Source organism: Eumetopias jubatus, unplaced genomic scaffold, assembly GCF_037043125.1.
Source record: "Eumetopias jubatus isolate StellerSeaLion01/CBP00866 unplaced genomic scaffold, mEumJub1_p1.0 scaffold_1, whole genome shotgun sequence".
NCBI classification, from domain to species: Eukaryota; Metazoa; Chordata; class Mammalia; order Carnivora; family Otariidae; genus Eumetopias; species Eumetopias jubatus.
In genome coordinates this window covers 47,386,720-47,414,243 of record NW_028274807.1, presented here as the reverse complement: position 1 = coordinate 47,414,243, position 27,524 = coordinate 47,386,720, and the positions used below count along the sequence as shown (strand labels likewise).

The window sequence follows — 27,524 nt, the reverse complement described above, 5'->3', positions numbered from 1 at the left end:
TCCTAGAGACATCACAGAGTAAAGATTCTTCCATCTTAAAAAAGAAATATAAACATGTTTTTTAAAGTATAGTATTCAGATCTATGTACACAAATCTGTGGGGACTCTTCCCCTGGCAGCTTTACCAAGTACTTTGTTCAGTCTCCTTTAAGTTACCTTTAGCAGGAATTCAAACATTTTTTGAAATAAAGGTCTTATTTATTTATTTGTCGGGGGGGGGCGGGTAGAGGAAGGGAGCACATGCACGACCAGGGCGAGGGGCAGAGGGAAAAGGAGACTCCCCGCTGAGCAAAGAACCCAATGTGGGGACTCTAGCCCTGGACCCTGGGATCATGACCTGAGCTGAAGGCAGACGCTTAACTGACTGAGCCACCCAGGCATCCCAAGAATTCTAACATTTTAAGATGGACCTTGAAAAGCTCCCTCAACACATGTAATTCAGGTATCATAAATACATGTCATCATTTGCTTTCCAGAATATGTCATCCCAATATAAGTTTGAGAATTGTTTTGTGCCCTTAAATGATGAATACAACTTTTGAGAGAATCAGTAACTTTCAGTGCTTCCCTCTTGGTTACATGAATAACTCCAGGAAAACCTCTGGCCTTTCTTTTTGGTGTATTGCTGTATTGTGGGTGTTCAGGGCACTCCACAATCTTTGCTTGGTATATTCTTAGCAAAGAAAACTTAGTTTTGAATCCATAGAAAAGAGAGAACATTGACTAGATCAGTTCTCAAAAATCATCCTGATTGCTCAATTTGATGCTCAACAATTGTTAGGGAGTCTATAATTTTGACCAGGCAATGAAGACTCATGGTCCGAGCCTGATTGAGGTTAAAAGGATTCACCTAATCTTGGGGACCCCAGGCTTACTTACTCTTGTCTAATGATGGCACTCTCTCCTAGGCATTCACCTACCTTCAGGCACAAGGGCTTCAAATAAATACCCAAGACTTGGTTTAGAACTCAAGGATGATTTATCTTCCCCATTCCAACGACATTTTACTCTACATAACTATGCCTTTTCCTCCTCCTCCTCTTCCTCCCTGTCTTCCTCCTCGTCTTCACTCTGAATCTCTCATTATTTATCTATCTGGGATTGTACTTGGTCAGTCAATCCAGTTCCCCTTGATGAAATATCCCAGTCATTTCAAGCCTTGTCAGAAATCTTTGGCTCTGTTAGTTACTTCATTGTCCAATTCTGTGTTTTCTGCTTTTCTTCTTAAAACTTGACTTTACTGCTGGATGAAGAGCATTTTCCTGTCTTTCAGCAACAAGTGAACTGCCATCATGGAAAAGGAGGCCAACCATGTTACCGCTCCTGTCACTGTGTAGGCGAGACCTAAGAAAAGGCTACTGCCTCCACTCCATGTCAAGGTGGAAAGAACAACTGATTTTTCTCCTCTGAACCTGGTTACTGGAAAATCTAAGACAAGAAGACCTGTTAAGGATCTGTCTCAACACTTCTCAGCTCTACACTATATATCTTAAATATATTAGGTTGAACCATATAACATTGTTTGTGTTTGTAGGTTTAAAAAAATGGTCGAATGTTCAACTTCATATTGTCTAATCTTTACCAGTGTTGTATCTTGCTGGAATGAAATTAAGTAAAAATAAGCCTTCCCTCTACATAGTTGTAATCTATAAAAGAGATACTGACACAAATAGATCAGACTGACTTACAGACAACTAAAAAAATGGACAAATATATTTAATTTCCTTTGGTAGACCCCAGGAAATGAAAAGAATACAGATGTGCTTTACAGCAAACCTAAATTTCTGTTTGTGAATCAGGAGGCCCAGGGTAGGCTAAAGTCCTTCATAGACTAAGCTTTCAATTTCTACCTTAGAGAAAATTCTTCAAGACTAGTGAAGAAGAAAAAATAACGAGATAGATGGCAAAACATTTTTTGGTGGGAAAGCTAAAGGTGGTGCATTCATCTGGGTTTTGAAAAGGCAAACAACCCTCACTGCTGGGGAGAATATATTTGAAGTGGGTTTGCTATCGTTAGCATTTCAATGATGTCATTTTGATTATGCATGTGGCCTGAGGTTTTTAAACATCTGGTGCCTTTTGTAAACCAAACTAATAAACAAATAAAGGCTTCTCATAGCAACGGCTCAGGACAGCGGCATTTCCCAGCAAAGCTCTTAAAAGGCCTCGAATCACTTGGCAACATGCGATTTAAAGGCACAAGCAAACTGGTTAGGAAACAAGTTCTGTCTCTCTTTCTTTTCCATCAGAATTCCTCACTGTCACCAGGTCCCTGTGTGCCACCTTGACCCGCGGCCTGTTTTCTCTTCCCTCAGTTCCATTGAGAAGGCCTTTTCCTCATACACAGAACATATTTTCCCCCTTAGGCGTGGTAGGTGTTTGCTGCAGCTCAGATTTAGTCCTTCTCCTGGCATGGCAGCCAGGCCTGAGGCAGGCTGGATACTACTCACACAGGGCTCAGCTCTGGTAGTGCAAGTATAGGACTGAAGCTCAGGGTCTAGGTTCTGCCTGCAAGATTTATTTATTTATTTATTTATTTATTTATTTATTTATTTAAAGATTTTATTTATTTATTTGAGAGGGAGAGAATGAGAGATAGAGAGCACGAGAGGGAAGAGGGTCAGAGGGAGAAGCAGACTCCCCGCTGAGCAGGGAGCCCGATGCGGGACTTGATCCCGGGACTCCAGGATCATGACCTGAGCCGAAGGCAGTCGCTCAACCAACTGAGCCACCCAGGCGCCCTGCCTGCAAGATTTAGACTTGAGAGTCATCAACATTAAAATATGACTGTGAGTGAAGCCACCCAAGGAGAGCTTGACTCCAGTGGAGAAACAGAGTGTCTCTCTTGTTTGGAACATGGACTCCCTTATGCTTCCCTCAACTCAAAACTCCCTGCCATGCATTGTGAGGACAGCAGTACATGATAGGTTTTTTTTCTTCCTATTTTGTGATTGCAACTCTAACTGCTTTACTGATAAGGGAGTCATAGACAAAGTTGGGATCAGAAAGTCTAATTTGGGAGACCATTGTCAAGCAACTTTCAATCTCAAATTTTTGGGGGGCTTGCTGAAATCCTATTAAAAAAGGTAATATTCTATGGTTTACTCTTTGATCTGTATGTATAATGCTGCATAAGAGAATAAAGTTTGTGGCTTTCATTTGTGTTTAGGGAGAAATGAAAATGAACGAACTGAAGGCAAACTGTACTGATCAGTGAACAAAAAGGAGGCAACAAGGTGAGAAGTAGAGATGGTGTCTCATCAGTGGGGGCATTTCTGACTGAGGAATATCCCCCTGTCAGAATGGAGATGTCCACACTCTAGGAAAGAAAAGAAAAGATGGAGCAGGGAACTGCAGCACACACAGTCATTCACTTATTCTAAAATATTTCTCATTCAAGCTCCCTGAGAGGTAAAGAAGAAACTATGGAGGTAGACAGTTTTGTGGTAAGATCTTCTGGCCTGCTGGAGGGGTCCCACGAACAACTCCTAGTCAGTAGCCCTGAGATTGTGTATAAATATGTAATTTTTTAAAGATAGTGTTTGGAGTCATTTTGAAGTTAAATCTTTTTGTTTTTAAGTCAAGAGTTACGTTTGTATTTTTGAATTAAGTGAAAAAATTCAGAATCCCACATTAAAGCATGTGTCTCCTACCTTGGACCTTATGTCCACAACCAAGGCACTGACTCCTACTAGCTGGCTCGGTATCAAAGAGAGGGAAGAACACAGTGTCTTCAGAGCAGAGCTTATAGTGCACCTCACACGGGTTGGATGGACTGCACCTGCATTTTGAGTCCAGGGCTCCTTTGGTCTATACTTTTGTTTAGAATGAAAGATTCTACAGTGTCTCTCAGTTTTCATTATTTTTAGCACATATTCTAAATTTACTACTTATTGAATGGCTCTCTCTTATATCCCTGGTCCTCCACCTCATCCCATCCCGTCTCTGGTACACATCTCTAGGCCCACTGGTATTTAATCTTTCTTGGGGGATAGAAATAGTCCTTCCTTATGTATCTATCCCTACTTACCTGATATTGCTATTAACTCTTATTCCTAAAAAATAAGTAAATACATAAAGTACACATTTGATTACATAAATTGGAGACAAACTGCTCTCTGGTGACAAGTGACAGTATTACCTATAAGAGAACTATGTATTTCTTCTTTATATATACAGATTAAATTATAGGATAGAAAAGTACAAAATGAAATAATTCAACAACTAGTACCCAGATGGACGCTGATTTTCCTTCATCCTCAGGAAGAAGAGCAGTATAAAAGGATACTATAGGTAATGTTGAAACTATAGTTACCAGCAGGCAAGCCTTCAGTAAAGTACTGTATTCGATTGAGTCGACGGTACAGTTTTTTGAAAGTGGGAAAGGCGGCTGTCCGCATCCACACAATGAAGTCATCATTGAGGAAGCCATTGTTTCCTGGATCCTCTTCATCCAGTTCATAGACAGGCTTAGCCCAGGATGGGGGCTTTGTGGTCCCTGTGGGAAGAAAATCATTGACATGGTTGAGAGAAATCATCTACACCCTTCAGTTTTCCTTAGACTAGAGAGAATGAAATAACTTCGGCATTCTTGAGAAAAGAGAAATAAAAATTAAGACTTTAAAAAAAGTGTGTGTGTACAAGCTACCTAAGTATGCAACCATTAAAAATAATGGATTATAAAAACTCTAAGGAAATGTGGGGGAAATAATGATGATTTGTCATAGGGTTAAAAAAGAACAGAATATCAAATTATATGTGTATTATGTTTTCAATTATATTAAATGCATATAAAGCACTGAAAAAATAGCACAAAAGGGTAATAGTGGTTGTATTCAGGGATAGCATCATAGGGACTGTCTTCATTTTCTTTAGCTTCACTAATAATTTTAAAGACAGGAAATTAAAACAAGATATGATCATTTCATCTAAAACTTGGGTAATAGGTAAAGAAAAAAGGTGACAACAATTGATGATGCAGTGGAACTAGGAACTCTTGTGCAGAGCAGATAGATGTGTGGATTAATAATATCACTGGCAATCTAGGAAAATGCATCCAAAGCTTTAATATATTTTGCATATATTTTGGCCTAGAAATTCTACTTCTAGAAATTTATTCTAAGGAAATAATCATGTATGTGCATGAAGACTATGTTAAATATTCTCTGCAGCAATGTGCTTAAGAGCTCAAAGTTGGAAGTAAGGAGGAGGAACTGATAAAGGGGAAGAGGCAGACAGCAAAAGTGTTATAAGCCTGTTTTATTTATTTTTATTTATTTTTTTATTATGTTATGTTAATCACCATACATTACATCATTAGTTTTTGATGTAGTGTTCCATGATTCATTGTTGGCATATAACACCCAGTGCTCCATGCAGAACGTGCCCTCTTTAATACCCATAAGCCTGTTTTAAAGATAGGAGGCCTCACAGGTTTGGGTGTTGTAGGGATGTTGGAAGCACAGGATGGAAGGCCAGTGCCAGGGAAGGAGTCTATTGAGTTTACTCTCGTTCTCATACTTCCCACTTTAGCTCGGTGTGCTTGTCTGTCTCTCCCACTATACAGCATACTCTTCAGTACAGTGTCTTTTTTCCACTGGCATTTAGTCTAGTGCCTGACACATGGTAGGCATTCAATAAATGCTTGCTAAAGAAATAAGTGATTCCAATGAAAGCTGACAGAAGATAATAAAATCCATATTGAATTTTAAAGAACGCATCAGTAAGAGAAAATTGTTTAATGAACTTTTTTGTTCTAGACAATTGTTTCTACTATTTGTAGAATCCAAATGCAAAAGAGGAAACCACTATTTCTCAGCTCAATTGACTAAACTATTTTCTTTTAAAAGAAACCCGTCCTATTTTCTAAGCATGGTACTTGTAAAAGCAAGTGCTAAGTTTGGTTGGATTAATCTGTTGAAGTATGTTTGTACACTTAAACTTCCTCTGGGAAAAAATCCTCTGCTGAAGAAACTTCCTCTGCAAATATTGTGGAGCTCACCTATTTTGGCCCCTCCCAAAATTTCAATCACTGTTGCTAGAAGAATTTTGATGAAAATTGAAATTGCCTTTGGTACCTCCACTGTGGACCTCACACTCTCATGAGCTCATGCCCCAAGACAACAGGTCCTATAGGACACTGACATCCTAATCACCTACGGAGCTTGTTAAAAATGTAAGTTTAAGCATGCCTTTCCCTACCAAGCCCTGATCCCACTTTATCCCATTTCCGGAGAGTATGAGACGTGTGATCTAAGAGGCACCAACTTTCTTCCTATTCCAAGCTGGGTCATTTGTATTTATCCATTCATTCAACAATAAGCATTTCTTGATTGCTCACTATTGTATCAAGCACCAGGGATACAAAACCTACTAATTTCCTCAAGTAATTCACAGACTGAAGTGGGGATGACAAGTATTCAAACAGATAATTACAGGATAATGTGCTAACTCTTACAGTAAAGGTAAAAACAGAGTGTAGCATGAGATGAGAGAACACCAAGGACCCTTTGTGTTATAGGCCTGAGGTTATGTGGCAAGAGAAAACAATAGAATGTCGCCAATTTCATTTGAAAAACTAGGGATTCAATCATAGGTACAGTGACCATACATGCCAGTTTGTCTAAGATAGTCCCAGCTTATGTCTGTTGTGTTATCCCATCTGACTTAGCATTTATCCCAAACAAATAATGTACATATAATTTCATCCTTCCACCTTCCAGCCATGGTCTTAGCTAGTAGTGTGTGAAATACCCATGTGCAGTGAATGGAATGCTTACTTTAACATGTGATTAATGAAGGATAACCAGAGATCCTTTCAATAAAAACACAACATATTCCTGTGACCCCTACCAGCTGTTTGACACTCCAGCCAGTTATAGCCTCTGTTTTGGCCTGTGAGATGCATGAAGCTGTCAGCCCACTAGTCAGTGGGATCAGTGGGAAACGTGGGAAATAACAGGTTATGTTATACATACTTAACATAGTGTGGGAAATAGATGCTGAACAGTTTTGCTGAGTGTAGGTTTGAACTCTGTGGTTTTATTATTTATTATATGGTACAAATATGTAACTATTTTATTGTTTGGTATCAGTTTTTATTTGCTAGTAAGTCCTTTTAGCTGTAAAGAGCTAAAAAATTGAACATGTATGTTTAAAGTAAAATTAAGTACAGTTTCTTGAGAAAGTTGATGAATGTGAAATTTGCAGTGTTGGTTGACATTTACCGCATAAGGGAACCATTGTGATGTCAATGACCAACTGAAAATTAAAAGACATAAATCTGCTGAAGAACATCAGAATCTACTTCAGAAGTTTGTGGTTATTTTTAAGAGTATATCCAAAGACAATGCTTTACCTCAGGTAGATACAGAAGGTGCATTTATATGTCATTATGTGAGCATGACTTTTCATTTAGATCAAGTGAGCTTCCTTCTAGTTTCAATTTTTTATTAGACTTTTTTTTTTGGTAAACAAAGGAAAGCTTTGTGTTGCTTCCATTCGTACAAAAAGAACTTTGTATACAGTTAAATGAGGCCAGTTTCACATCAGTGTCTTCAAATGCTTCAAAACAGAAAATCAGTTAATTATAATAATGGTTTGAATTTTTTGGTTTGACTTTTCATGGAATCAAAGCAAAGCTTTTTGATAGTCAATCTTGAAAGATAAAAACTTTAACATTATAATAAATATTACTATAAATTCAGCTAAAAAATAAAAAAATCAAGTGTAAGTTTTTGGTTTTATAGTGATAGCATAAATACAAATTTGGTGGAGCACAACATCAGAATAAAGATAATGTTCTTTTTTTTTTTTAAAGATTTTATTTATTTACTTGACAGAGAGAGACACAGTGAGAGAGGGAACACAAGCAGGGGGCACCGGAGAGGGAGAAGCAGGCTTCCTGCAGAGCAGGGAGCCCACTGTGGGGCTCAATCCCAGAACCCTGGGATCTTGACCTGAGCCAAAGGCAGATGCTTAATGACTGAGCCACCCAGGTGCCCCAAAGATAATGTTCTTAATAAACTGAGAAATTTACAGATCAATGTACTTAAAATTGGTTGTGGTACATACATAATTTATAAATATATCCAAACAAGCTACAATATTTTACTAATCAAAAGAAGAGCTGTAGTTGTGCAAATTTAAATATTTTTGTATATTCATAGTTAAAGAAACTGAACTGTAAAATTTTTACAATAATATGGATGATTAATAAAAGAAATACTTTAGGATGGTAGTATATGTGGTCTGTCTTTGCTATGCATCATCCATCAGAATTTTAGAAATGTTTGAGCTTTTGAAGAACTATTTTGTATATCAAATGATGCGTCCTACAATGATCCCAAACTTTTTTGGTAAATGAGCCTCTAACTTTTGGTTAAATTTTAGTCAAAATAGTTTTAAAATTTTATTTATTTATTTATTTATTTATTTATTTATTTATTTTTAAGATTTATTTATTTGACAGAGAGAGACACAGCAAGAGAGGGAACACAAGCAGGGGAAGTGGGAGAGGGAGAAGCAGGCTTCCTGCTGAGCAGGGAGCCCGATGCAGGGCTCGATCCCAGGACCCTGGGATCATGACCTGAGCCGAAGGCAGACGCTTAATGACTGAGCCACCCAGGCACCCCTAGTTTTAAAATTTTAAACAAAGTATCCAAAATATGGAATGTCAAAAAACTTTAGTTTTTGATTTAGTGAATTGTAATTATTGAAAGCCAATCTTGCAAACAAGAAGATATTAAAATTTACCCCTAGGAAAACAAGGGAATAATTGAACATATTATATAATGAGAGTTCAAAATGTGGACAAATTTAATTTTTAAATTCTACAATTGTACTTTAGAATATTTCAATTCAGATAAAAACTTTTTTGATGGAGCTCCTATTTTTAACGGGATAAAATTTTTTCTGGGGTGCCTGGGTGGCTCAGTCTGTTAAGTGTCTGTCTTTGGCTCAGGTCATGATCTCAGGGTGCTGGGATCGAGTCCATCGGGCTCTCTACTCACTGGGGAGTCTGCTTCTTCCTCTCCTTCTGCCCCTCACCCCTGCTCATTCTCTCTCTCAAATAAACAAATAAAATCTTTAAAAAAATTTTTTTCTCTCCCAGAATTAAATGATATCAAGAGGGTTTAAGATTTTGTAGCATCTAAATATAGGAATACACTTAGAAGGATCAGAGATAGAAAAAATGTGAAATAAAAAGACAGTGCCTATGAAAATATTTAGGTTATAATACTAGCATATTTTAATACAAAAAGATTGAAAATGAAAATATCCTCCATTTAGTAAAATTGGCTATGAGCATAATAGGTACCTCATCATCCACAGATATCTTCTCAATTAAAAAATAATATTAGGTTAAAAGAGAAGAATCAATTAAAGGTGCCAACAGTGTCAAACTGATTAACCATAAAGCTCAACTTCAAAAAAGACTGCAAATAATTTTGTGAAAAAAATATTTTAATAAAATATTTTAAAAAATAATAAAAAGAACAAATTCATTAGAAAAATATAGGGGCATGCAATGAAGACAGATATGGCCAAGAAACTGATTAAATTTTGTGACTATATATCCAGAATAATTATTCTGCTTATGTTATCTTTTAATGTTTAAATAATAAGGTAGTTTTTTTAGTTGGCTTAATATACACAGATATGTTATTTTAACTTTTGAAAGAGTTGCCTTTTAAAATAATTTGTAATGGAATTATTTTATAGGTCCACCAGTATGGTAACATCAATTTATTGATCAATGAATACAAATTTCAAATAAATATTTAACTTTAGTTATTCTAGTGCCCCCTTACACTCTGAAAAGTGCACCACCTTGGACAATAAATTACATGGTCACCCTAATTATAAATGAAGCAACAACTTTCTTAAAACACTATCTTTTTCCTAATGTAAACTGAAAGGAACCAGGGCATCAATCATTTTATGTTTATGTTAGGTATGTGATGGAGGTGTCCACAGGTAGGGAAAGTCAGAGCAAAAGGGAGGTCAGCAAAAAAGTAAAGAAGGAGGTATTATAAACATTTCCTCAAACATAAAAACGTTTCTGTAAAGAGATAAGAATATTTAGCTAATACATGGGTCTTACCTGCAAATGCACTAGAAAGATTAATGGAACTTGGATTCTGAAACTTGACATACTTATCTGTCCACCATGTAATTCCACTTCTTAGCATTGGGACTTTGATAGGTATAGATGAATTAAGGTTGTATGAAAGAATAATGGTATCTGTAAGGAAATTAAAAATTGTGCTAGAGATGCAAGCAAGCATTTTTGCCCCATTTCAAAGTACAAAACCAGACACAGCTGAAAAATAAACCAGGGTTTTAGCAGACTCTCAACATGCCTACATGCAATAGATGTTGGAATTAGAAAACTATTCTTTTTCTTGCCAAGGCCCCAATTACTGGAAAATACTCTCAAGCTCCATTTAGCTCATGTTCCCTAACTACTTCAAATCTCTGGTAAGGGAGAAGTTATTTGCAAATGAAATACCATAAGTCAGTGGATAATGTATACACTTTTTTTTTTTTTTTGAACTGCTACTCAATTGCAGAGGTGATCTTCTGGACATTTAGGTTATTACATGCTTATGAAAAGGCACACCATGGAGACAGGAAAAGTCACCTACCGTTGAATATGCTGTTGGCAATAGCACCACAAGGAGCGATGGGAGTCCCATCGTGGGACTTGCTAAATGGAGCACAGTTTCCAACATCCTGGAAGCAAGATGATACAGTAAAAAGAAATACTTTGGTAAACTCTCTTAGAATGTTAAAAGTGAGAACACTGGCAATGCAAATCAACCCACACTAATTTATTGACATATAACAAGATTATAGACTGCTACCTGTTTTTCCCAGACTTCTGGCTCACTTAGACTAGGAAATTTTTGTGTTTTGGAGATGTGTGTGTGTGTGTGTGTGTGTGTGTGTGTGTGTGTAGTTTTTTTCCTTATTAACAATACATATTCATACCAAATATGTCTGCAGGAAGGAACTTACTTTGTGGGCTCTGCTAAATATCACACTAAGCCTATACTGGAATATACTATTAAAACTTTTTTTTTATTGAAGTGTAATTCATATTCTGAAAATGATACAAATGGTAGTGAGTCTATACCCTAGATGACTTATCACAGGGAATCCATCCACCTAACCACCAGAATATATTTTTAAAAGAGTGGTTGCTAAAAAAAATCACTTGATTATCACTTTCATATAATAATCTCAGTATGGAAAAAGTTTCCTTCTAGTTTTTTTGCTAGCATGCTGAGTATCATTTATCAAGAGTAAAATTTTATAATCCTAGGAGTGAAAGGTATTTAATTAAACCAAAGGCTTTTAATCAATCAAGTAGAGCTCAATTTCCTTAAACGTGGCTGGAGTGAAGGCCCGAATTATAGGAAGGGCAATGGTAGATATACAGGGAACTGGCCTGAGACCACCCACTCAAGGTTACTATCAAAATGGTTGATGCATGAAAGGATAACCATTTAACTGGACAAGATTCATATTACTATTCTGAAGAGGGGAACCACTCCTCTCAATAGCAGATATACTGAATACCCAGCCCCTTCAATTTATGCAAGAATGAAATGAGCATTCCTGCCTTATAAAACCTTAGGTTTTTTTTTAAGCAATTTTATTTTACTTTTTTTTTCAAATACTTTTATTTATTTATTTGACAGAGAGAGACAGCGAGAGAGGGAACACAAGCAGGGGGAGCAGGAGTGGGAGAAGCAGGCTTCCCGCTGAGCAGGGAGCCTGATGTGGGGCTCGATCCCAGGACCCTGGGATCATGACCTGACCCGAAGGCAGACGCTTAACTGACTGAGCCACCCAGGTGCCCCAAAACCTTAGGTTTTTAGTTTATTTTCCCATAACCTCTTTTAGACGTAAAGATCCACCTCGTTTAAAAAAAAAAAAAAAGAGTATTATACCAAATTAAATAAAGCCTTACCTTTAAGTCTGTACCCACCAGTTGGCTATTACTTCTGGATAGAATATAACGATAGAGATTCTGATAGAAGCCATACAATTTGTAGTACATATAAACATTACCCTGCAAAATGAGAAAAGCAAGAAGAGAGTAAGAAGAATTAACTGGAATATTAATAAACATGGACAGGATTTTTGTAATAAAAAGTACCACAGAAAGAATTGATAGGAACTGAAAGTTTCTTTAAATCAAGCAGAAACCCAAGAAATCATTTTAAAAAATCAGTGTTGGAAAATCCTTGTCTACACAGAATTATTAAAATCACCAAATAAATTATTTTCAATGTTTTTGTAAGGGCTACTATGTTCCTGCCATGAAAAAATTTTAAAACCAGGTTTTGTATTCTCAATATATAAAATTGATGCTACAAATACTGTTATTTCCTAGCAATACCAGGAAAAATGCTTTGCCTCGGGGTTGTGGTAGGCATCAAAGTCAATGATTTCAAACCAAATCGTTGGACGTATTTGAAGTTGGAACCATCTGGGTGCATGTGAAAGGCATGAGATTAGCTGCTCGTGGTCTGGCTCCAGGGGTCTTGGTCTTTTTATCCCTAGCATCCAGCACAGACCCTGGCACACAGCGCTTGCTCAAGAAATGGTGAACCGTTTGTTATGGACAAAAAAAGAGGGAATAGAATTCATAGATCTGAAAGAAAGATGATTTTCACCTTGGCAATAAGTTGCTTGTTGCCATGAGAGATGGTCCTTTTCATATATGCTATCCTATGAGGCTGCCTAGTCATAGGCTACCATCATGCTTACCTTTATGATGACATACCAACATTCTCCAGGCAGACTTGATACGGATTTTACTAACAGCACATATGATGCAAATGGAAATGTCCAATGTGGCTATTTATAATTAATATACTACCTACCTCCAAAAAAATGAAGGCCTGCATCCAAAAATATGAAGGCCATATGTTAGGTGCTATATTCAGTACTAGAAATACAAACGTATCCTTTTACAATCTCCTGATCAATTGATTTGCTTTTTACTATGAAAAAAATGGCACTTTTGGGATGCCTGGGCTGCTCAGTGGTTAAGTATCTGCCTTCGGCTCAGGTCATGATCCCGGGGTCCTGGGATCGAGTCCACACGGGGCTCCTTGCTCAGCAGGGAGTCTGCTTCTTCCTCTGCCTGCAGCTCCCCCTGCTTGTGCTCTCTCTCTCTCTCTCTCTCTGACAAATAAATAAATAAAATCTTTAAAAAAAAATGGCACTTTGGAAAGGCTTCTGGTCTCACCCTAAGCCCATGTAAGAGGATAAGTATGGAAAATATGAACTGGTACTCAGGGCAGGCTGGAAATAAAGGTCATGGTAAGTGTGGCCATTTACAGAAAACAACAAAGTCTTAAGAACCTAGTCACTTGTAAGAGAAGTGTCTGGAACACCGAGAAGGGGAGATGTTGTGTCGTGACAAAGAGGCAGGCCGCAACATCATAAACAGGGAGCATGGGTGTGAAGGCAAACAAGCCAGGCATAGTGGGAATGACTGATTACATTTCCTCACCCAACAAGGGAACTTCTATTGTTGACCCATAACTATAGAAAATATGAAACCCACGGAGTGGAATTTACCATACATTTTCTTGGAAGCTAAAAAGAGAGTTTTACTTACCCAAAGTGATACATTCACATAAATGACAAAATAAACAGGCAGAGAACGCTCACCACACCAGGGATAGAAGAGTTTTAATAACCTTTTTTTCAGTAATTCTTTGTCCAAGATTTAGCTTAACAAGGGCTCCCAGATCATCATCTTTTTTATTGGTCCTAGAGGCACAAGGCACTTTAGGGTGTTTCTTCTCTTTAAATTCAGTGGCACTCTGTCCAGGATTCCTGGTTTAAGACAGTCTTGCGTGAACTCATTGCCTAGCATGTGTAATGTGTGCTAACTGGTGAACCGAAGGCTCTGTGGTTACATTAGCTACTTTGGTTGGATATTTTTGAGAAAGTCTTTGCCTGAAAGGAATGGTCAGCAACTGGTAACATTTATTTGACTTTAAGGTTTCAAAGTACACACAGACAGATGGAAACTGAAGCCCTTTAAGATTTTATCTTTTGTTTTTTTTTCTTCAAAAATATAAGTTCTCTGAGCCTCCAAGAAGGAAAGGACTCTGCTGCACCTTGATTTCAGACTTTTGACTTCCAGAAGTGTGACAGAATAGTTTTCTATTGTTTTAAGTGTCTTCACCTTTCTGCCAAAATTAAGCAACACTAACTTTCTTTTTCAACTGAAGTATAGTTGATACACAATATTACATTAGCTTCAGGTGTACAACACAGTGATTTGACAAAGTCTAAACATTATGCTATGCTCACCACAAGTGTAGCTACCATCTGGGACCATACAGTGCTATAACAATACCATTGACTATATTCTCTATGATGTACCTTTTATCCCTGTGACTTATTCATTACATAACTGTAAGCCTGTATCTCCTCCCACTCCCCTTCATCCATTCTTCCCATGCCCCCCACCTCCTCCCCTCTGGCCATCACCAGCTTGTTCTCTGTGTTTATGAGTCTGTTTCTGCTTTTAAAGCAACACTAACACTAACTCAGCATGGTGAGTTGAGGAAGGCAAGAAAGGGCATACCTATAGAGAACTAGAATCTTGACCTATAAGAACACATACATAAAACCTCCCTCACTGACTTTATGTAGATATTACTTATATTCCAAGTACAACTTAGTAATTTCCTTATATTTTATATCTGACTTACTCACAAAATTGCTTAGCACTAGCCATAATCAATATGGATGTATTCAGAATATTACTAATGCCAACATGCTTTCATTTGGGATCAAGAGAGAAATAAAGGGTCACATAAAACCAAAGCTTCCTAGAACATAAATTCATTTAACTTAGCAGTTTATCTTTCCTCCATTCATTTAATCTTTCAACATTTTCTGAGCATCTACCACATAAATATACGGTGTTATGCACTGTGGAAGAAGCAAAGATTCATATGTTCATTCAACAAACATTAATTGAGCACCGACAGTGTGCTAGGCATTGTCATAGGTGCTTAGGACACAACAGTGAGAGACAGACAATAAACAACACATATCATAGACTATTAATTTCTATGGTATGTTAGAAGGTGATAAGTACTATGGAAAAAATTGAAATCTGAGCAGGTTAACAAGGATCAGGAGTATTACAAGAGTAGGGTGGGTAGACAGGTTGCAGTGTGAAATAAGACTGCCAGTAAGACGGCCTTACTGAGGTGAGGGTTGAACCAAGACATGAAAGAGATAGGGCAGTTGGCCAAGTGAATATCAGGTACAGGGAGGCAAGGCAAGAGAATGCCTGACTTGTTGAATGAGTGGGGAGTCTAGTGTGGTGGGAGTGGGGTTGGGGGAAGAGAATGAAGGGATTAGATCAGAGAGGAAATAAGAAGCCAAATCATGCAAAGCCTTGTAGGGACTTAAGCTTTTTCACTGAGTGGAAAGAGGAACCATTTTTTTTTTAAATTTTTATTATTTATTTATTTTTTTTTTAAAAGATTTTATTTATTTATTTGACAGAGAGAGACACAGCGAGAGAGGGAACACAAGCAGGGGGAGTGGGAGAGGGAGAAGCAGGCTTCCCGCTGAGTGGAGAGCCCGATGCGGGGCTCTATCCCAGGACCCTGGGATCATGACCCGAGCCGAAGGTAGACGCGCTTAGCGACTGAGCCACCCAGGCGCCCCAGGGATTTTTTTTTTTCAAAGTTTATTTATTTATTTATTAGTAATCTCTCCTCCCAATGTGGGGCTCAAACTCATGACCCTGAGATCAAGAGTTGCATGCTCTTCCAACTGAGCGAGCCAGGTGGCCCCACTGTAGGGATTTTTGAGTAAAGGAATAACATATGACTTTGGCTTTAAAAAGCTCACTCTGGGGGTGCCTGGGTGGCACAGTTGGTTGAGCAGCTGACTCTTGGTTTTGGCTCAGGTCGTGATCTCAGGGTCGTGAGACTGAGCCCTGTGTTGGGCTCTGTGCTCAGCACAGAGTCTGCTTGAGGTTTTCTCTCCCTCTGTCCCTCCCTCTCTCTCTCTCTCTTTCTCTCAAATAAATAAATCTTAAAAAAGAAAAACTCACTCTGGGTGCTATGTTGAGACATGGATATAAGTAGGGAGACCTGTTAGGAGGCTATTTCAGAAAGCTAAGTGAGAGGTGAATATAGCATGGAGCTGGGTGGAAGCAGAAGAAGTGGGAGAAGTGGACAGACCCTGGATACATTTTGAAGAGAGAGCCAACAGGATGGATTGGATGTGAAGTGTGAGAGAATAAAAGGAGTCACAAATGACTCTTAGGCATTCGGCCTGAGCACCAGAAAGATGGAGTTGCTTTCAACTGAGATTGAGAAGTCTTTGGATGGATTAGGTTTTTTGTGGGGGTGGGGGGTGGTACAGTGGATAAGGGGAGCAGTGGAAACCAGGAATTCAGTTTTGGAAATGTTGAGCTTCAGATATCTATTAGATATCCATATGGTGACATTAGGAAGGCAGCTGGACATACAAGTGTGGATTTGGAAGAAATGTTTGGGCTACGGATATAAAATGGTGTTGGCAATAGATGGCATCTAAAGTCTGGAGGTAGTTGACATTTCCAAAAAAGTGAATGCAGTTAGAGAGGAGAAGGCTAAAAATTAGGATTAAAGTGCTGCCTATCTCAACAGAAGGAGTTTGGGGAAAACAGGAAGAGCAGCAAAGGAACTGAAGAAGGGGAACCAGGGGTTAGGAGGAAAACCAAGACCGTGTAATATCTTGAAAGCCAAGAGAAGAAAGTATGTTGAGGATGAGGGAGTGGTCACCTGTGTCCAATGAGTGACAAGGCACTAAGGACTGACTGCTGAATTTATCAATGTGGAAGTCATTTTCTTCCTTGCAATTTCACTGAGTGTTAGGGGTAAAAACCTGATTGGAGTGGGTTTAAGAGAGAATGAGAAGAGAGGAACTGGAAGTAGCCAAGATAGACCACTCTTCTGAGTTTTCCTGCCTAATGGGAGGTAAGAAATGGGCAAATAGCTGGCAGGGAAATTGGGAGAATAGAAGAGTGGTTTGTTTGTTTGAAGATAAGTGAAATAATATGTCTGTATGCTGGGAATGATTGAGTAGGAAAAAAGCTGATGATATAGGAGAGGCCAGAACTGCTGAGTTAAGTCCTTATAAAGGCAAGAAAAGATGGCATCTATGTACAAGTGGAGATAAGCCTGCAGATGGGAACAGGGATAGTTGACCTATGGTAAAGGGAGGGTGGGGGGAAGGGTGAGTGTGTAGTGCAGATACTTTGGAGTAGGTAGTTGTGGTGTAACATGTAAAGCTTGTCCCTATCCTCAGGGAGTTTCCTCTAAGTAGAGGAAATGAGTCCACAGGATATTATTATACAAGTGATTACAATAAGTTCATTGGAAGAATGGAAACAGTGCTCCCAGGATACAAATGTGGGCAAACTGTTGCTGGAGAAAGGAGTGAAAAGGAGGCTCAAGGAATGTCTAGGCATGTTAGGGGTTTACAACAAGTGGCAGTGAGTGGGGAGACTTTCTAGGCAAACAACAGCAGAAACATAGAGAGTTGTATCGTGGGAAAGCAAGTTGGTCAGCTGTCCAGAATACAAGGTCTCCTTCCTCTATCTTTTTATGAAAAGGTTGCTAGGCCTCAGGTGGTTGAAGAGCAATCTGAAAGAGTGCTTTTTTGGGGGCGGGGAGGATGGTGAACTTATTTTGCAAATAACAGCTGGTTTAAAGTAGGGGAAGCCAAAGGCAGGAGTGCAGTTAGATAGCTCTGCTACTGGACCAGGAGGCCTGAACTGAGGCAATGCCAAAAAAATAATGAAGAGGACAGGGTGGTTGGAGAGCTGGATTGAAGAAGAGTGTCCTCACATGAGAGGCTTAGATGAAAAAGCAGTTGGCAGGGTAAAGTCAAAGTGGAAAGTTTGGAGTCTTGGTGATGGGATCTTTGCTACGAAGGGAAGTAAGGAGGGTTTTCCAGATGATGAGTCTAGTTTGGGACCAGCTGAGTTTGAGGTGGAAGCAGGGCCTTGAGGTGGGAAGCTCAAAGGGAATGTTCAACGGGAAGCTCAAGAGAAAGCCTGCCTATACTTAGATTCATCCCATGCAGAGTCATCTATGAAGGGGGGGGGTCAACCAGGTCAGGGAGGAGGACACAGTGTGGGGAGAGGTGTGGAGTCTAGAGGACAGCACAGGGTCTTTGAGGAGTTAAAGAGAATAGTTTTTCATTTATTTGGTTAAGTCTTGACTACCAGGTAAGATTGTGGAGGCCCTGAAAAGGTGCCTCTTGGGTCTCCTACTAAAGGGACCATAATTGAGGGATGGCCCCAGCTGTCATTGCTCTAAAATCATCCTGTGTTTGCATTAAAGCCATGCTGCTCCCAGCTGCTCCTAATGGCTGAGCACAGCAGGGATACTGAGGCGGACCCCTTCAGGGACTCTCTGTTGGCCTTGCTGGAACTTTCTAAAGAATACGCTGCAGTCGTAGACTTTCTCCCTAACTTCCTCCCTTCCTTCTCCCCTTCCCTTTTCTTCACAGAGGTCAGAGCTGCATTGTGATCTGACAGTCCTCCCGGCCTCCTCTGGCCTTCTCCCCATTTTCCCTCACAGGCAGTTCCCCCAATAAATCTCTTGCATGTCTAATCCTGTCTTGGCTTCTGCTTCTCAGAGGACCTGGACTGACATGAGACTTTAATCAGCCTAAGAGCAGGGACTTCTTTTAATATTTCTTTCGCATTTCTCATAATGCCTGACAGCCAGGCCAAGAGTTGCCCTTAGGGATTAGGCAATTGCAAATGTAGAATGACTTGAGGGGGAGGGGTAAGGGGGATGGGGGAGAGGCCCAGCAGGTGTGTGACTCCGGACACTAACCTCGTCCAAGTCACTTAACCTCTCAGGCCATTAATTTTCTCACTATAAAATGAGTGGTTAGATTCAATGATCTCTATGGTCTCCCCTTGTGTTGACATTTGGAATAAAATCTGTCTGATAGATATTAAGAATTATGTTACAAAGTTGGGTGGGTAAAGAGTCTGGAAACTTAGAAACAAAGGAGAAGAATAACATTCCAAAGGAAAAAACTAGGGGGAGAGTTGTGCATGAACTCAACACTTTGTAAGGTCCCTCACCAGTACTCTGCTTTATTTTTTGTATTTTCAGTTTTGGAAAGCACTTGATGGAAATCATGAACTTACTGCCAAGTGTGAAATAGGAGTAGATCAGTGTACAGCTAATTGAAGACTCTTGAATTTCACTTACCTGCATCGTCTCTGAAAGGTAAAAGGGAATAGAGCAGGTGCATTCTTTGTCAAAATTAGTGGCATCTTCTCGCAGTTTTGCACAATTTCCACAGATTTCTGTGTATTTAATCTGTCAGGCAGGGAAAAGAACAATTACTAATTAAAAATTACATGAGTTCACATTTTAAAAATCAAGGCCCGAGTCCACCTAAGTCTTTAAGCTCTCTGTGTCAAGGCCATGGACTCGGGGCCATGAATGAAGGATAGTCCACTGTTGGGGACAAAGTGTTTCTGCAGATGCTTGGGAGGAGTGGGCCCTTTTACAGTCTTTCATTTTGGGACCTGGCAGTATTTTGCCACTGACCTGGAATTCAGTGTTTCTATTGTATATTTATGTAACCTGTTGTGATGTAGGCTTATGTCTCAATCATAAAGAGGTGTCATTAGGAAAGTATTAGGCAATGACTCATGAGAACTGGGCCTACTGCCTGAAGCTAATCAGCTTTATGGGGAGGTCACTTCAGTTTTTCCACTATTGTATGTAAAATATTTATACTAATGAATTTTTCTACATGACATCTAGAGGAAGTTATTAAAAAGGACCAAACACAGAAAAAGAAGGGCTTCCAAAATTTAGGGTTATTGATATATGTGGAGTAATTCTGATTTTAAAATGTTATCACATTCCGTTTTTTAAAAGTTAAATTCTGTTTAAACTGGTATCGTGGACTCTTTAAAAAGGAGTGGTGTGTTTCAAATGAGCAAATCCTATGAGCTTTGGCTAAGAGCCTCAGTTATGTAAAGATAGAGCTGTTAGAAGCTTAAGGAAGGGGGGCTTACAGAGAGCCACAGAGGCTATGCACTTCCCTTCTGCTCTTTCCTCACTGTGTTGAAGAATAATTAGAAGATTATGGGAATGGGGAAGAGCAGGAAAGCAAGGGAGTGGCCTTCTCCTTGGTAAACCGCCAACAGGATTCAGGAGGGGAGACTAACAAGAAAGGATTTTTTTTAATCCTTGCAAACCACTGGGAGTTTTGAAGCCAAAGAGGCAAAGTGTTAGTACTAAATTAAAGATGAGCTAAAAGGCTACTTAATTGTGCTTAGATGCTTATATTTACTTAAATCATTCTTTATTTTGTATATGTACGTATGTATGTGTTTTTAAATCATTCTTTAAATGCACAGCAAGGCTTGAACTATTATTTTGGAAAATAGTGATGTGCTGTTTGTGAAACTGCATCCTAATTTTTAAAAAAGCTTTAAAGAACAGGTCTGTCTCATAACTGCCAGCACACTGAACTGCAACTGAGGAAACTGGGGTTCAGTTCAGTCAATTTTTGACCTTGACTTAAATACTTAAACTCAGGGCCCACATTTTGTTCATCAGCATCATTTTGTCTAGCAATTAATTGATCTGTGAGCTTGAGGTGGTAGTATTCATTCTACTTCATGGATTCTTGTCGGAGTTCTATTAATGCAGAATTAGAAAAAAATGTGTTTCATGATCAAATGATCTTTGAGTAGATGATATCTAAGGTGATTTCTAGTTCTAAAGTTTTATGAGCTAGCCAAATTATAAAAGCATCCCAAGTATCCATAGACTGATGAGTGGATAACTATAATGGAATATTACTCAGCCATCAAAAAGAACGAAATCTTGCCATTTGCAAGATGTGGATGGAGCTAGAGATTATTTTTTCAAGATTTTACTTATTTATTTAAAAAGAGTGAGAGTGGGGGGAGGAGCAGAGGAAGAGGGAGAGAGAGAATCTCAAACAGATTCCACTGAGCTCAGAGCCTGACACAGGGCTTGATCTCACACCCCTGTGATCCTGACCTGAGTCAGACACTTAACTGACTGAGCCACTCAGGCACCCCTGGAGTTAGAGAGTATTATGCTAACCGAACTAAGTCAGAGAAAGACAAATACCATATGATTTCACTCATAAGTAGAATTTAAGAAACAAAACAAATGTGCAAAGAAAAAAAAGAGAAACAAAGAAAGATTCTTTTTTTTTTTAAAGATTTTATTTATCTGAGAGAGAGAGAATGAGAGACAGCATGAGAGGGAGGAGGGTCAGAGGGAGAAGCAGACTGCCCGATGAGCAGGGAGCCCGATGTGGGACTTGATCCCGGGACTCCAGGATCATGACCTGAGCCGAAGGCAGTTGCTTAACCAACTGAACCACCCAGGCACCCAAAGAAATGGACTCTTAACTACAGAGAACAAACTGGTGGTTACCAGAGGGAGAAGGGTGGAGGGATGGGTGAAATAGGTGATTGAAGATGGAAAAAATAATGGCCTTGTAAACCTATAGCTCTAAAATGACAGCAAAGGTCACAGTCTGCTTGCTCCTCATAGAATTTTGGAGAGGCAGAATGATCATTCTTGCTTAAAGTCAACTGGAAAAAAGTCACTTCCTTGTTGTAGCCCAGGGCTAAGTGAGAAGAGGATAATCACTTAGAACTCTTCTACTAGGTCTGTGCTTGATCACACTGGCCTGGGGTATGCACTTCATCTTATCACTCAATATAATGAAATACATCCATGTGCAAAAGAGAATCTCACTATCACAGTGGTTTCTGGGTTTCTTGTATACAAGAAAAATGTTAGAAATCGACCTATCCTAAGTGACTAGAAAAAAGGTCTATTGGAAAATCTCCTTAACATGATAAAAATCATTCTGTTGAAAGCTGTTTGCAGAGTGGCCTTAGTAAACCATGGAGTGAGGTTCCCTTCACATGCATGAGGTGACATCATTTAGCAATGGCTGCCTCTTACTGGAGGCTGCACTTCACAGTGAGTGAGGGTGGATAACCAGAAGGGAAGAGGCAAGGAAGACATGGGAAAGGGGTTAAAACCAGAAAGAAAGGAGTTGGTGAAGAAGAAAATAGAAAAGTAAATAGGATGAGCTGTTTGTGGAAATCAAACAACCTTGTCACTTATGCTATGCTTTTCAGTAAGGCAAGTTTAATTTTCTCCTGCCATTTTTCATCTGCTATTTGTGGGGCCTGGTCGTTTATATCTCACACTGCAGGACTCAAAAGGACCTAGGGGCATTTAATTCCTGGGGAGATAAACTGCTGAGAGCTGGGAGCAGAAAATATAAGTAGAAAGGCATTAGAGTAGTGTGATTTGGTAGGAGGAGTGGGACCTGAAATGATGTTTTCCTATTTAGAGTCCTCACTATTTGCCCTAATCCATTCTTTCACTAAGTTTGTGCCTATTATGTACTGGGCAACGTGCAAGGAAGGGGTTGTGGATGTGGTGAACAAGGCAACCATGGCTGAGCTCTCTGTTCTTATCACACACTACCTTACCTACTCTATCATTAGCTCATTGAGGGCAGGAATCAACCCTTAACTTATCTTACTCATTTGCAAACCCAACAGAACTCTTAGCACTTTCAGACACTCATGAATGTTAAGTCAATGTTGACAGCCTTGGCCTTCATAACTTTGCTGCTAGCCATGTCAGGAGAGGTAATAGATCAGCTTTCCATGGCTGCCTTCAGAGTGGAGGTCATAGACTGAGATGCCCAGTAATCTGCTCAGAGCTGATTTGAATTAAACATTTGCTTAATTAAGACTGAATGCGAGCAAGGCTGATCTAACCTTAGGCCAACTCTTATGTCCCCTCCCCAGACCAGCTTCTCAGGTTCTCATCCTCTAACAGCTTGTTAATCAAGTTGGCAAAGGCTTGTAATGGAGCGAGGTATGCCCTTAGCTTCAGCTTTTCTCAGTCTTGAGTAGAATTTAGTTAATTTTGCTAAGTATCCTTAAGAGGCCAGAAAGATTCGGGTTCTTGCCTTTCCTCCATTAAAGTAATGATCTCGGAGTTCGTTAGCAAAGGGAAAGACAAAATGCTTGAAAGTGGGACAAAACTGAAGACCTCTTTGTCTCTTTACTTTTTTATCCATATGATTCATGGGCATCTGGCAGTCATTTGACCCTGCCTCTCCTTCTCCTACCTCTATCAATCCTTGGTCAGTACTCCACCAGTTTAAAAAACTTCTGACTTTGCCACGTTCCTGGAAATGAATGGCTGAGCGGACCAGTGTGAGAGTGATTGTCCTCAAGAGGGAGTAGGGATGAATAAAGCCAACATACAGAGGCTGCCACCATCTGCACCGGTGATTGAAAAAGGAATGTTCTAGTCTCATCTATTGAGGGGCTGTGTTCTCAAACTGGTCACTCATTTATAGTCCCAAAGCTGAAAATTCTTAGAATCTGCATTAAAAATGTAAGATGGGACAAACCTCTATTTCCTTGATACTCTTTGCAGACAATATAAGGATGATGCCCACACCAAGGCAGAACACTCCTGTGGCAAAAAAGCCGGAGAGGACTCCGGTGGCTGAGAGCTGTAGCTGGTAGGCAGGCAATTGCTGCTGCTTCAAGGCAGTGTTGTCTGGCAGTTTGCACCGGCTGTCCTTGGACGTCCTCTTCATTCTGGTCCTGCAGGTGACTGAGATACACTTCCAAGGCATTTATAACATTATTACTCCTAGTAATACTGCATAATGGTAGTGCTAAATTAAGAATTAGATGAACTTTCCTTTGTAGTTACAGTCTACTTCCCAGAACTGTTCTTTAACTGAACCTGAGATTCAGCAGGAACACAGCTCTCTTCAGTTAGCCATTGGTATAGTTCACTTTAGGCTCAAAAAATGTGTGCTAAATGCCATGCCTAGGAGGAATAGTCCCCAGCAGGGTCTGCACAGACCAGCATCTGGCCACATTGGGAAGCAGTTATCATGGGCTATTTCTGGGATGTGGTGACTAATTCAAGGCAAGCCCTTCCTGAAAGGGGGAAAATGGATTTATCTTTGAGAACTTGCCTAAAGCCTTGGAGAGTAATACAAAAAAATAAAAGTTTAGGGCTATCAGCTTTTTTCCAAACATGGCTGCTTCTAACATAAATATAAACTAAATTGGAAAAATGCTCTCAGATTACAGCTAACTTTGCTACTTGTGATAATAAGAGGGAAGCAAACAGGGATTGTGGAACACAGATGTCTAATCTCAGCAGGTGCCCATTTTTTCATCCATAAGAAAAACTCTAGTAGAAAATGTACATTAAAAACATCTCCTCCTAAATTTTTTCCAAGCACGTGCTTTGGAGTAGCTCAAATGAGGTGAGAGAAAGGAAGAGCAAGATAGATAATCAATTAAATGTTCAATATTGCAATATGGTATTATTAGTTTGGCTTGGGGTTTCTCTCATTTATCAGAAATCCCCTAACATTTCATTAGGCTGTTAATAATTACTTCCTTTTCTTTAAAATGTATTTAAGATATAGATTTAGGATTTAAAAAAATAGGCAAGTTTCTAATCTTCCTTTTTTATTAACATTAGGCAGAGAAGCCATGCTGGACTATTTTTATTTTTATTTCATTTTGTTTTTTTTAAGGGGGGGCAGAAAGAGAGGGAGAGAGAGAATCTTAAGCAGGTTCCACACCCAGCGTGGAGCCCAATGCAGGGCTCGATATCATAACCCTGAGATCATGACTTGGCCAAAATCAAGAGTCAGATGCTTAACTGACTGAGCCACGCTGGTGCCCCGGACTATTTTTATATTAAAGAAGGCAATGACTTTGGCAGGTGTACCTAGTTTAAAAGCATACAAAATAAATGCCAATACTTACACTAGACGGTATCCAATTCAGAGTCAAAGCTTCCCACTTGCAAAGCTGGGAAAAGCAAATACCAGGGGGACATTTTCAGCACATCACTTGAATCTGGCTTGGAGACGGTGACGAGTATGGCTGCTGGTATCAGCCTTGTGTGAGAAGATGGTGGCGAACACTTCTAATTCACATAGACTATTTGTTTTACTCAATAAACATGGTCAAGAACTTGGGTTGAAAATGCGGCAACAGCCTACAAGATTAGATTACATGTGCATGGTTGGCCTACAAAATAATCAGGTATGTTTGCCATCTGGGAACTTGGTCCAACATTGGGTGGGATTATACTACATAGATAACACCTAGCAAAAGAGTCATTATAGTAACAAATCTGTAAGAACAGAATTTCTTAGGCTTTTTATAAAACAACAAAACCAAACTAACCAAAATCTCAAAGTAGAAGAACTTTCATTTAGTATATTAGTCAGGGCTCTTCAGAGAAACAAAATTAATTGGATGAATGTAAAGAGATTTTATTAGAAGGAATTGGCTCACGTGGTTATGAAGGAGGCTGGCAAGTCCAAAATCTGCAGAGCTGATGTCTCAGTTTGAGTCTTAAAGGCCAAAATATGCTGTAAAATCAGGAAGAGCTGAGGTCCTAGTTTGAAGGCTATCAGACAGCAAGAGCCAATGTTTCAGTTGGAATCAGAATTCTCTCTTATTTGTGGGACGGGGTGGGGGGGGGAGCGGGGGAGGGGAGTGGTTTGAGGAGGGTGTGTGGGGGTGGGCAGTGTCAACCTTTTGTTCTATTTCGGCTTTTAACTGACAGGATGAGGCTCACCCAAATGAGGGAGGCCAATCTGCTTTAAAGTCCACCCCTTTAAATGTTAACCTCATCCAAAAACACCCTCACAGAAACACTCAGAATACTATTTGCTCAACTATCAGAGCAACCTCTGGCCCAGTCAACTTGACACATAAAATTAACCATCACAGGTATTAAGGGAACACATTTCTGGGGCAACATTCCTGAGATAGCCAGATCTCACTTTACATTTTTATATTTACATATTTCTCTTCTAAATAAACCTACTTCAAGCCTACAGATATACTTCATATACTCTGCTTTTCAAGTTTCTAGAATTGGGTTTCCTTACCCTCAGTACTACTGATTAGTGTTTTGGGCCAGACACTTTTTTATTGTGGGGGCTGGCCTGTAGGATGGTAGAACGTTGAGCAGCATCCTTGGCTAAAGGATACTACCTACTAAATAACTGCCAGTCACCACTCCCCACTAGATGCTGGTAGTATCCTCCCAGTGTGACAACCAAACATATCTCCAGACACAGCAAATGGACCCTGGGGGACAAAACTGCCCCTGGTTGAAGATCCACAGTTCTAGATTGATATGGATATGACAATTTGCTAGCAGTTGTTATATTGTGGTATCATGAGAAATTTCAGAGAGTAATTTTTTAAGTGCTTGCTTTCATCTCTCTAATGCTGTGTAGATAGCTTCCTCAGGTATTACCAGACATTTTCTGTAAATCTGAGATTCTTTTAAAATAAAAAGGTACAAAATAATTAAGATAATTGTAGTTATATTGTTATCTTTCATATATTTGCAAAGTGCCACATACACCTGCAACTCTTTCTATCACTACCACTGCACCCTTCACACTGGGACCAGGCTTCAGTTTAGGAGTCTGTTCCACAAGTACCATCACATGGAAGCCTCAACAATCCTAGGAGATATCATTCCCATCTTGTGGCTGATGAAACTGAGGCTCAGAGAGGGAAGTGGCCTGGCTAAGGTTGCCCAGATGCTCTTTTCGTTCTGCAAAGTCACATCAGAGACCAGTTGGTGAAAGAAAAATTCACTCTGCTCAACAAAAATCATACACAAGCTGGTGATACTTTATTATACAAAGAAGTTGGCAAAGGACAGCTTCATTTTTGTCAAAGAATCTCCACCAAAAATTTCTAGTGATTCATCTGGTGATGCAGTTAATGTAATACAACAACAGCTGATATTTACTGAGTCCTTGCAATATTCCAGAGCTATTAAATGAGATGCAAATCCCACCATAAAAACTGGAATTTTCATTAGGACCCAGACTTAGAAAAGGCCCAGCTTCAAAGATTCAGACTTGCATAGACTGAGGACTCCCGTTTCCAGAAGTTCAAAAACCTCCTTTCTTATCTAAATGAGAAAAAAAAAAAAAAGGTTAAGATCAAGAAAAGATGGTCTTGGTGAATAAATTCAACTGTCTGGACTTCCTGGTATTTGTGTAGCTGTTATGGCCAGAATCAGGGAGGGCAAAAATCCTAACGTATGTTTTATTCAGAACTGAAATATTTACTTAAGTAAAGGGATAGGTACTAAATAAAACATCCATTTCATTAAAGTGCCCTTTGTAACCATTCCAAATAAAATCTCATAAAAAAATCTTATACAAAGGTGTTTCAAAATACCTAAAGTATGGCTATATTGCACACATATTTCAATATAGGATAGCTGATAATGATGACATCAACATAATACAAATAACTGGGTGAGAAGGTTTTTTCTTTGACACAATTTCTCCTTATCATTATAATTAAAAAACTTACAGTGGATTACTCAGAT

The 27,524-nt window shown here is 39.3% G+C and overlaps 2 protein-coding genes across 3 annotated transcripts in view; both read right to left on the bottom strand.

The window, feature by feature from the left end:
• Window positions 1–1,133: 1,133 nt before the first annotated feature.
• Window positions 1,134–23,715, bottom strand: LOC114221100 (cell cycle control protein 50C-like). The gene is made up of 7 exons (XM_028119217.2): window positions 23,524–23,715; window positions 19,284–19,394; window positions 11,981–12,082; window positions 10,650–10,737; window positions 10,106–10,246; window positions 4,289–4,498; window positions 1,134–1,428 (listed from the first exon to the last, which is right to left on the bottom strand). The coding sequence occupies exons 1-7, from the start codon at window positions 23,713–23,715 to the stop codon at window positions 1,238–1,240; spliced, it is 1,035 nt and encodes a 344-aa protein (XP_027975018.1). The 3' UTR covers window positions 1,134–1,237.
• A 3,076-nt stretch (window positions 23,716–26,791) lies between these two features.
• Window positions 26,792–27,524, bottom strand: part of CMSS1 (cms1 ribosomal small subunit homolog) — a 376,816-nt gene continuing 376,083 nt past the window's right edge. For both annotated transcript variants that reach the window (XM_028119177.2, XM_028119178.2), the window contains one exon: window positions 26,792–27,098. In XM_028119177.2, the coding sequence (XP_027974978.1) occupies window positions 27,015–27,098 (84 nt within the window). In that variant the 3' untranslated portion in view covers window positions 26,792–27,014. The remainder of the gene's footprint in view (window positions 27,099–27,524) is intronic.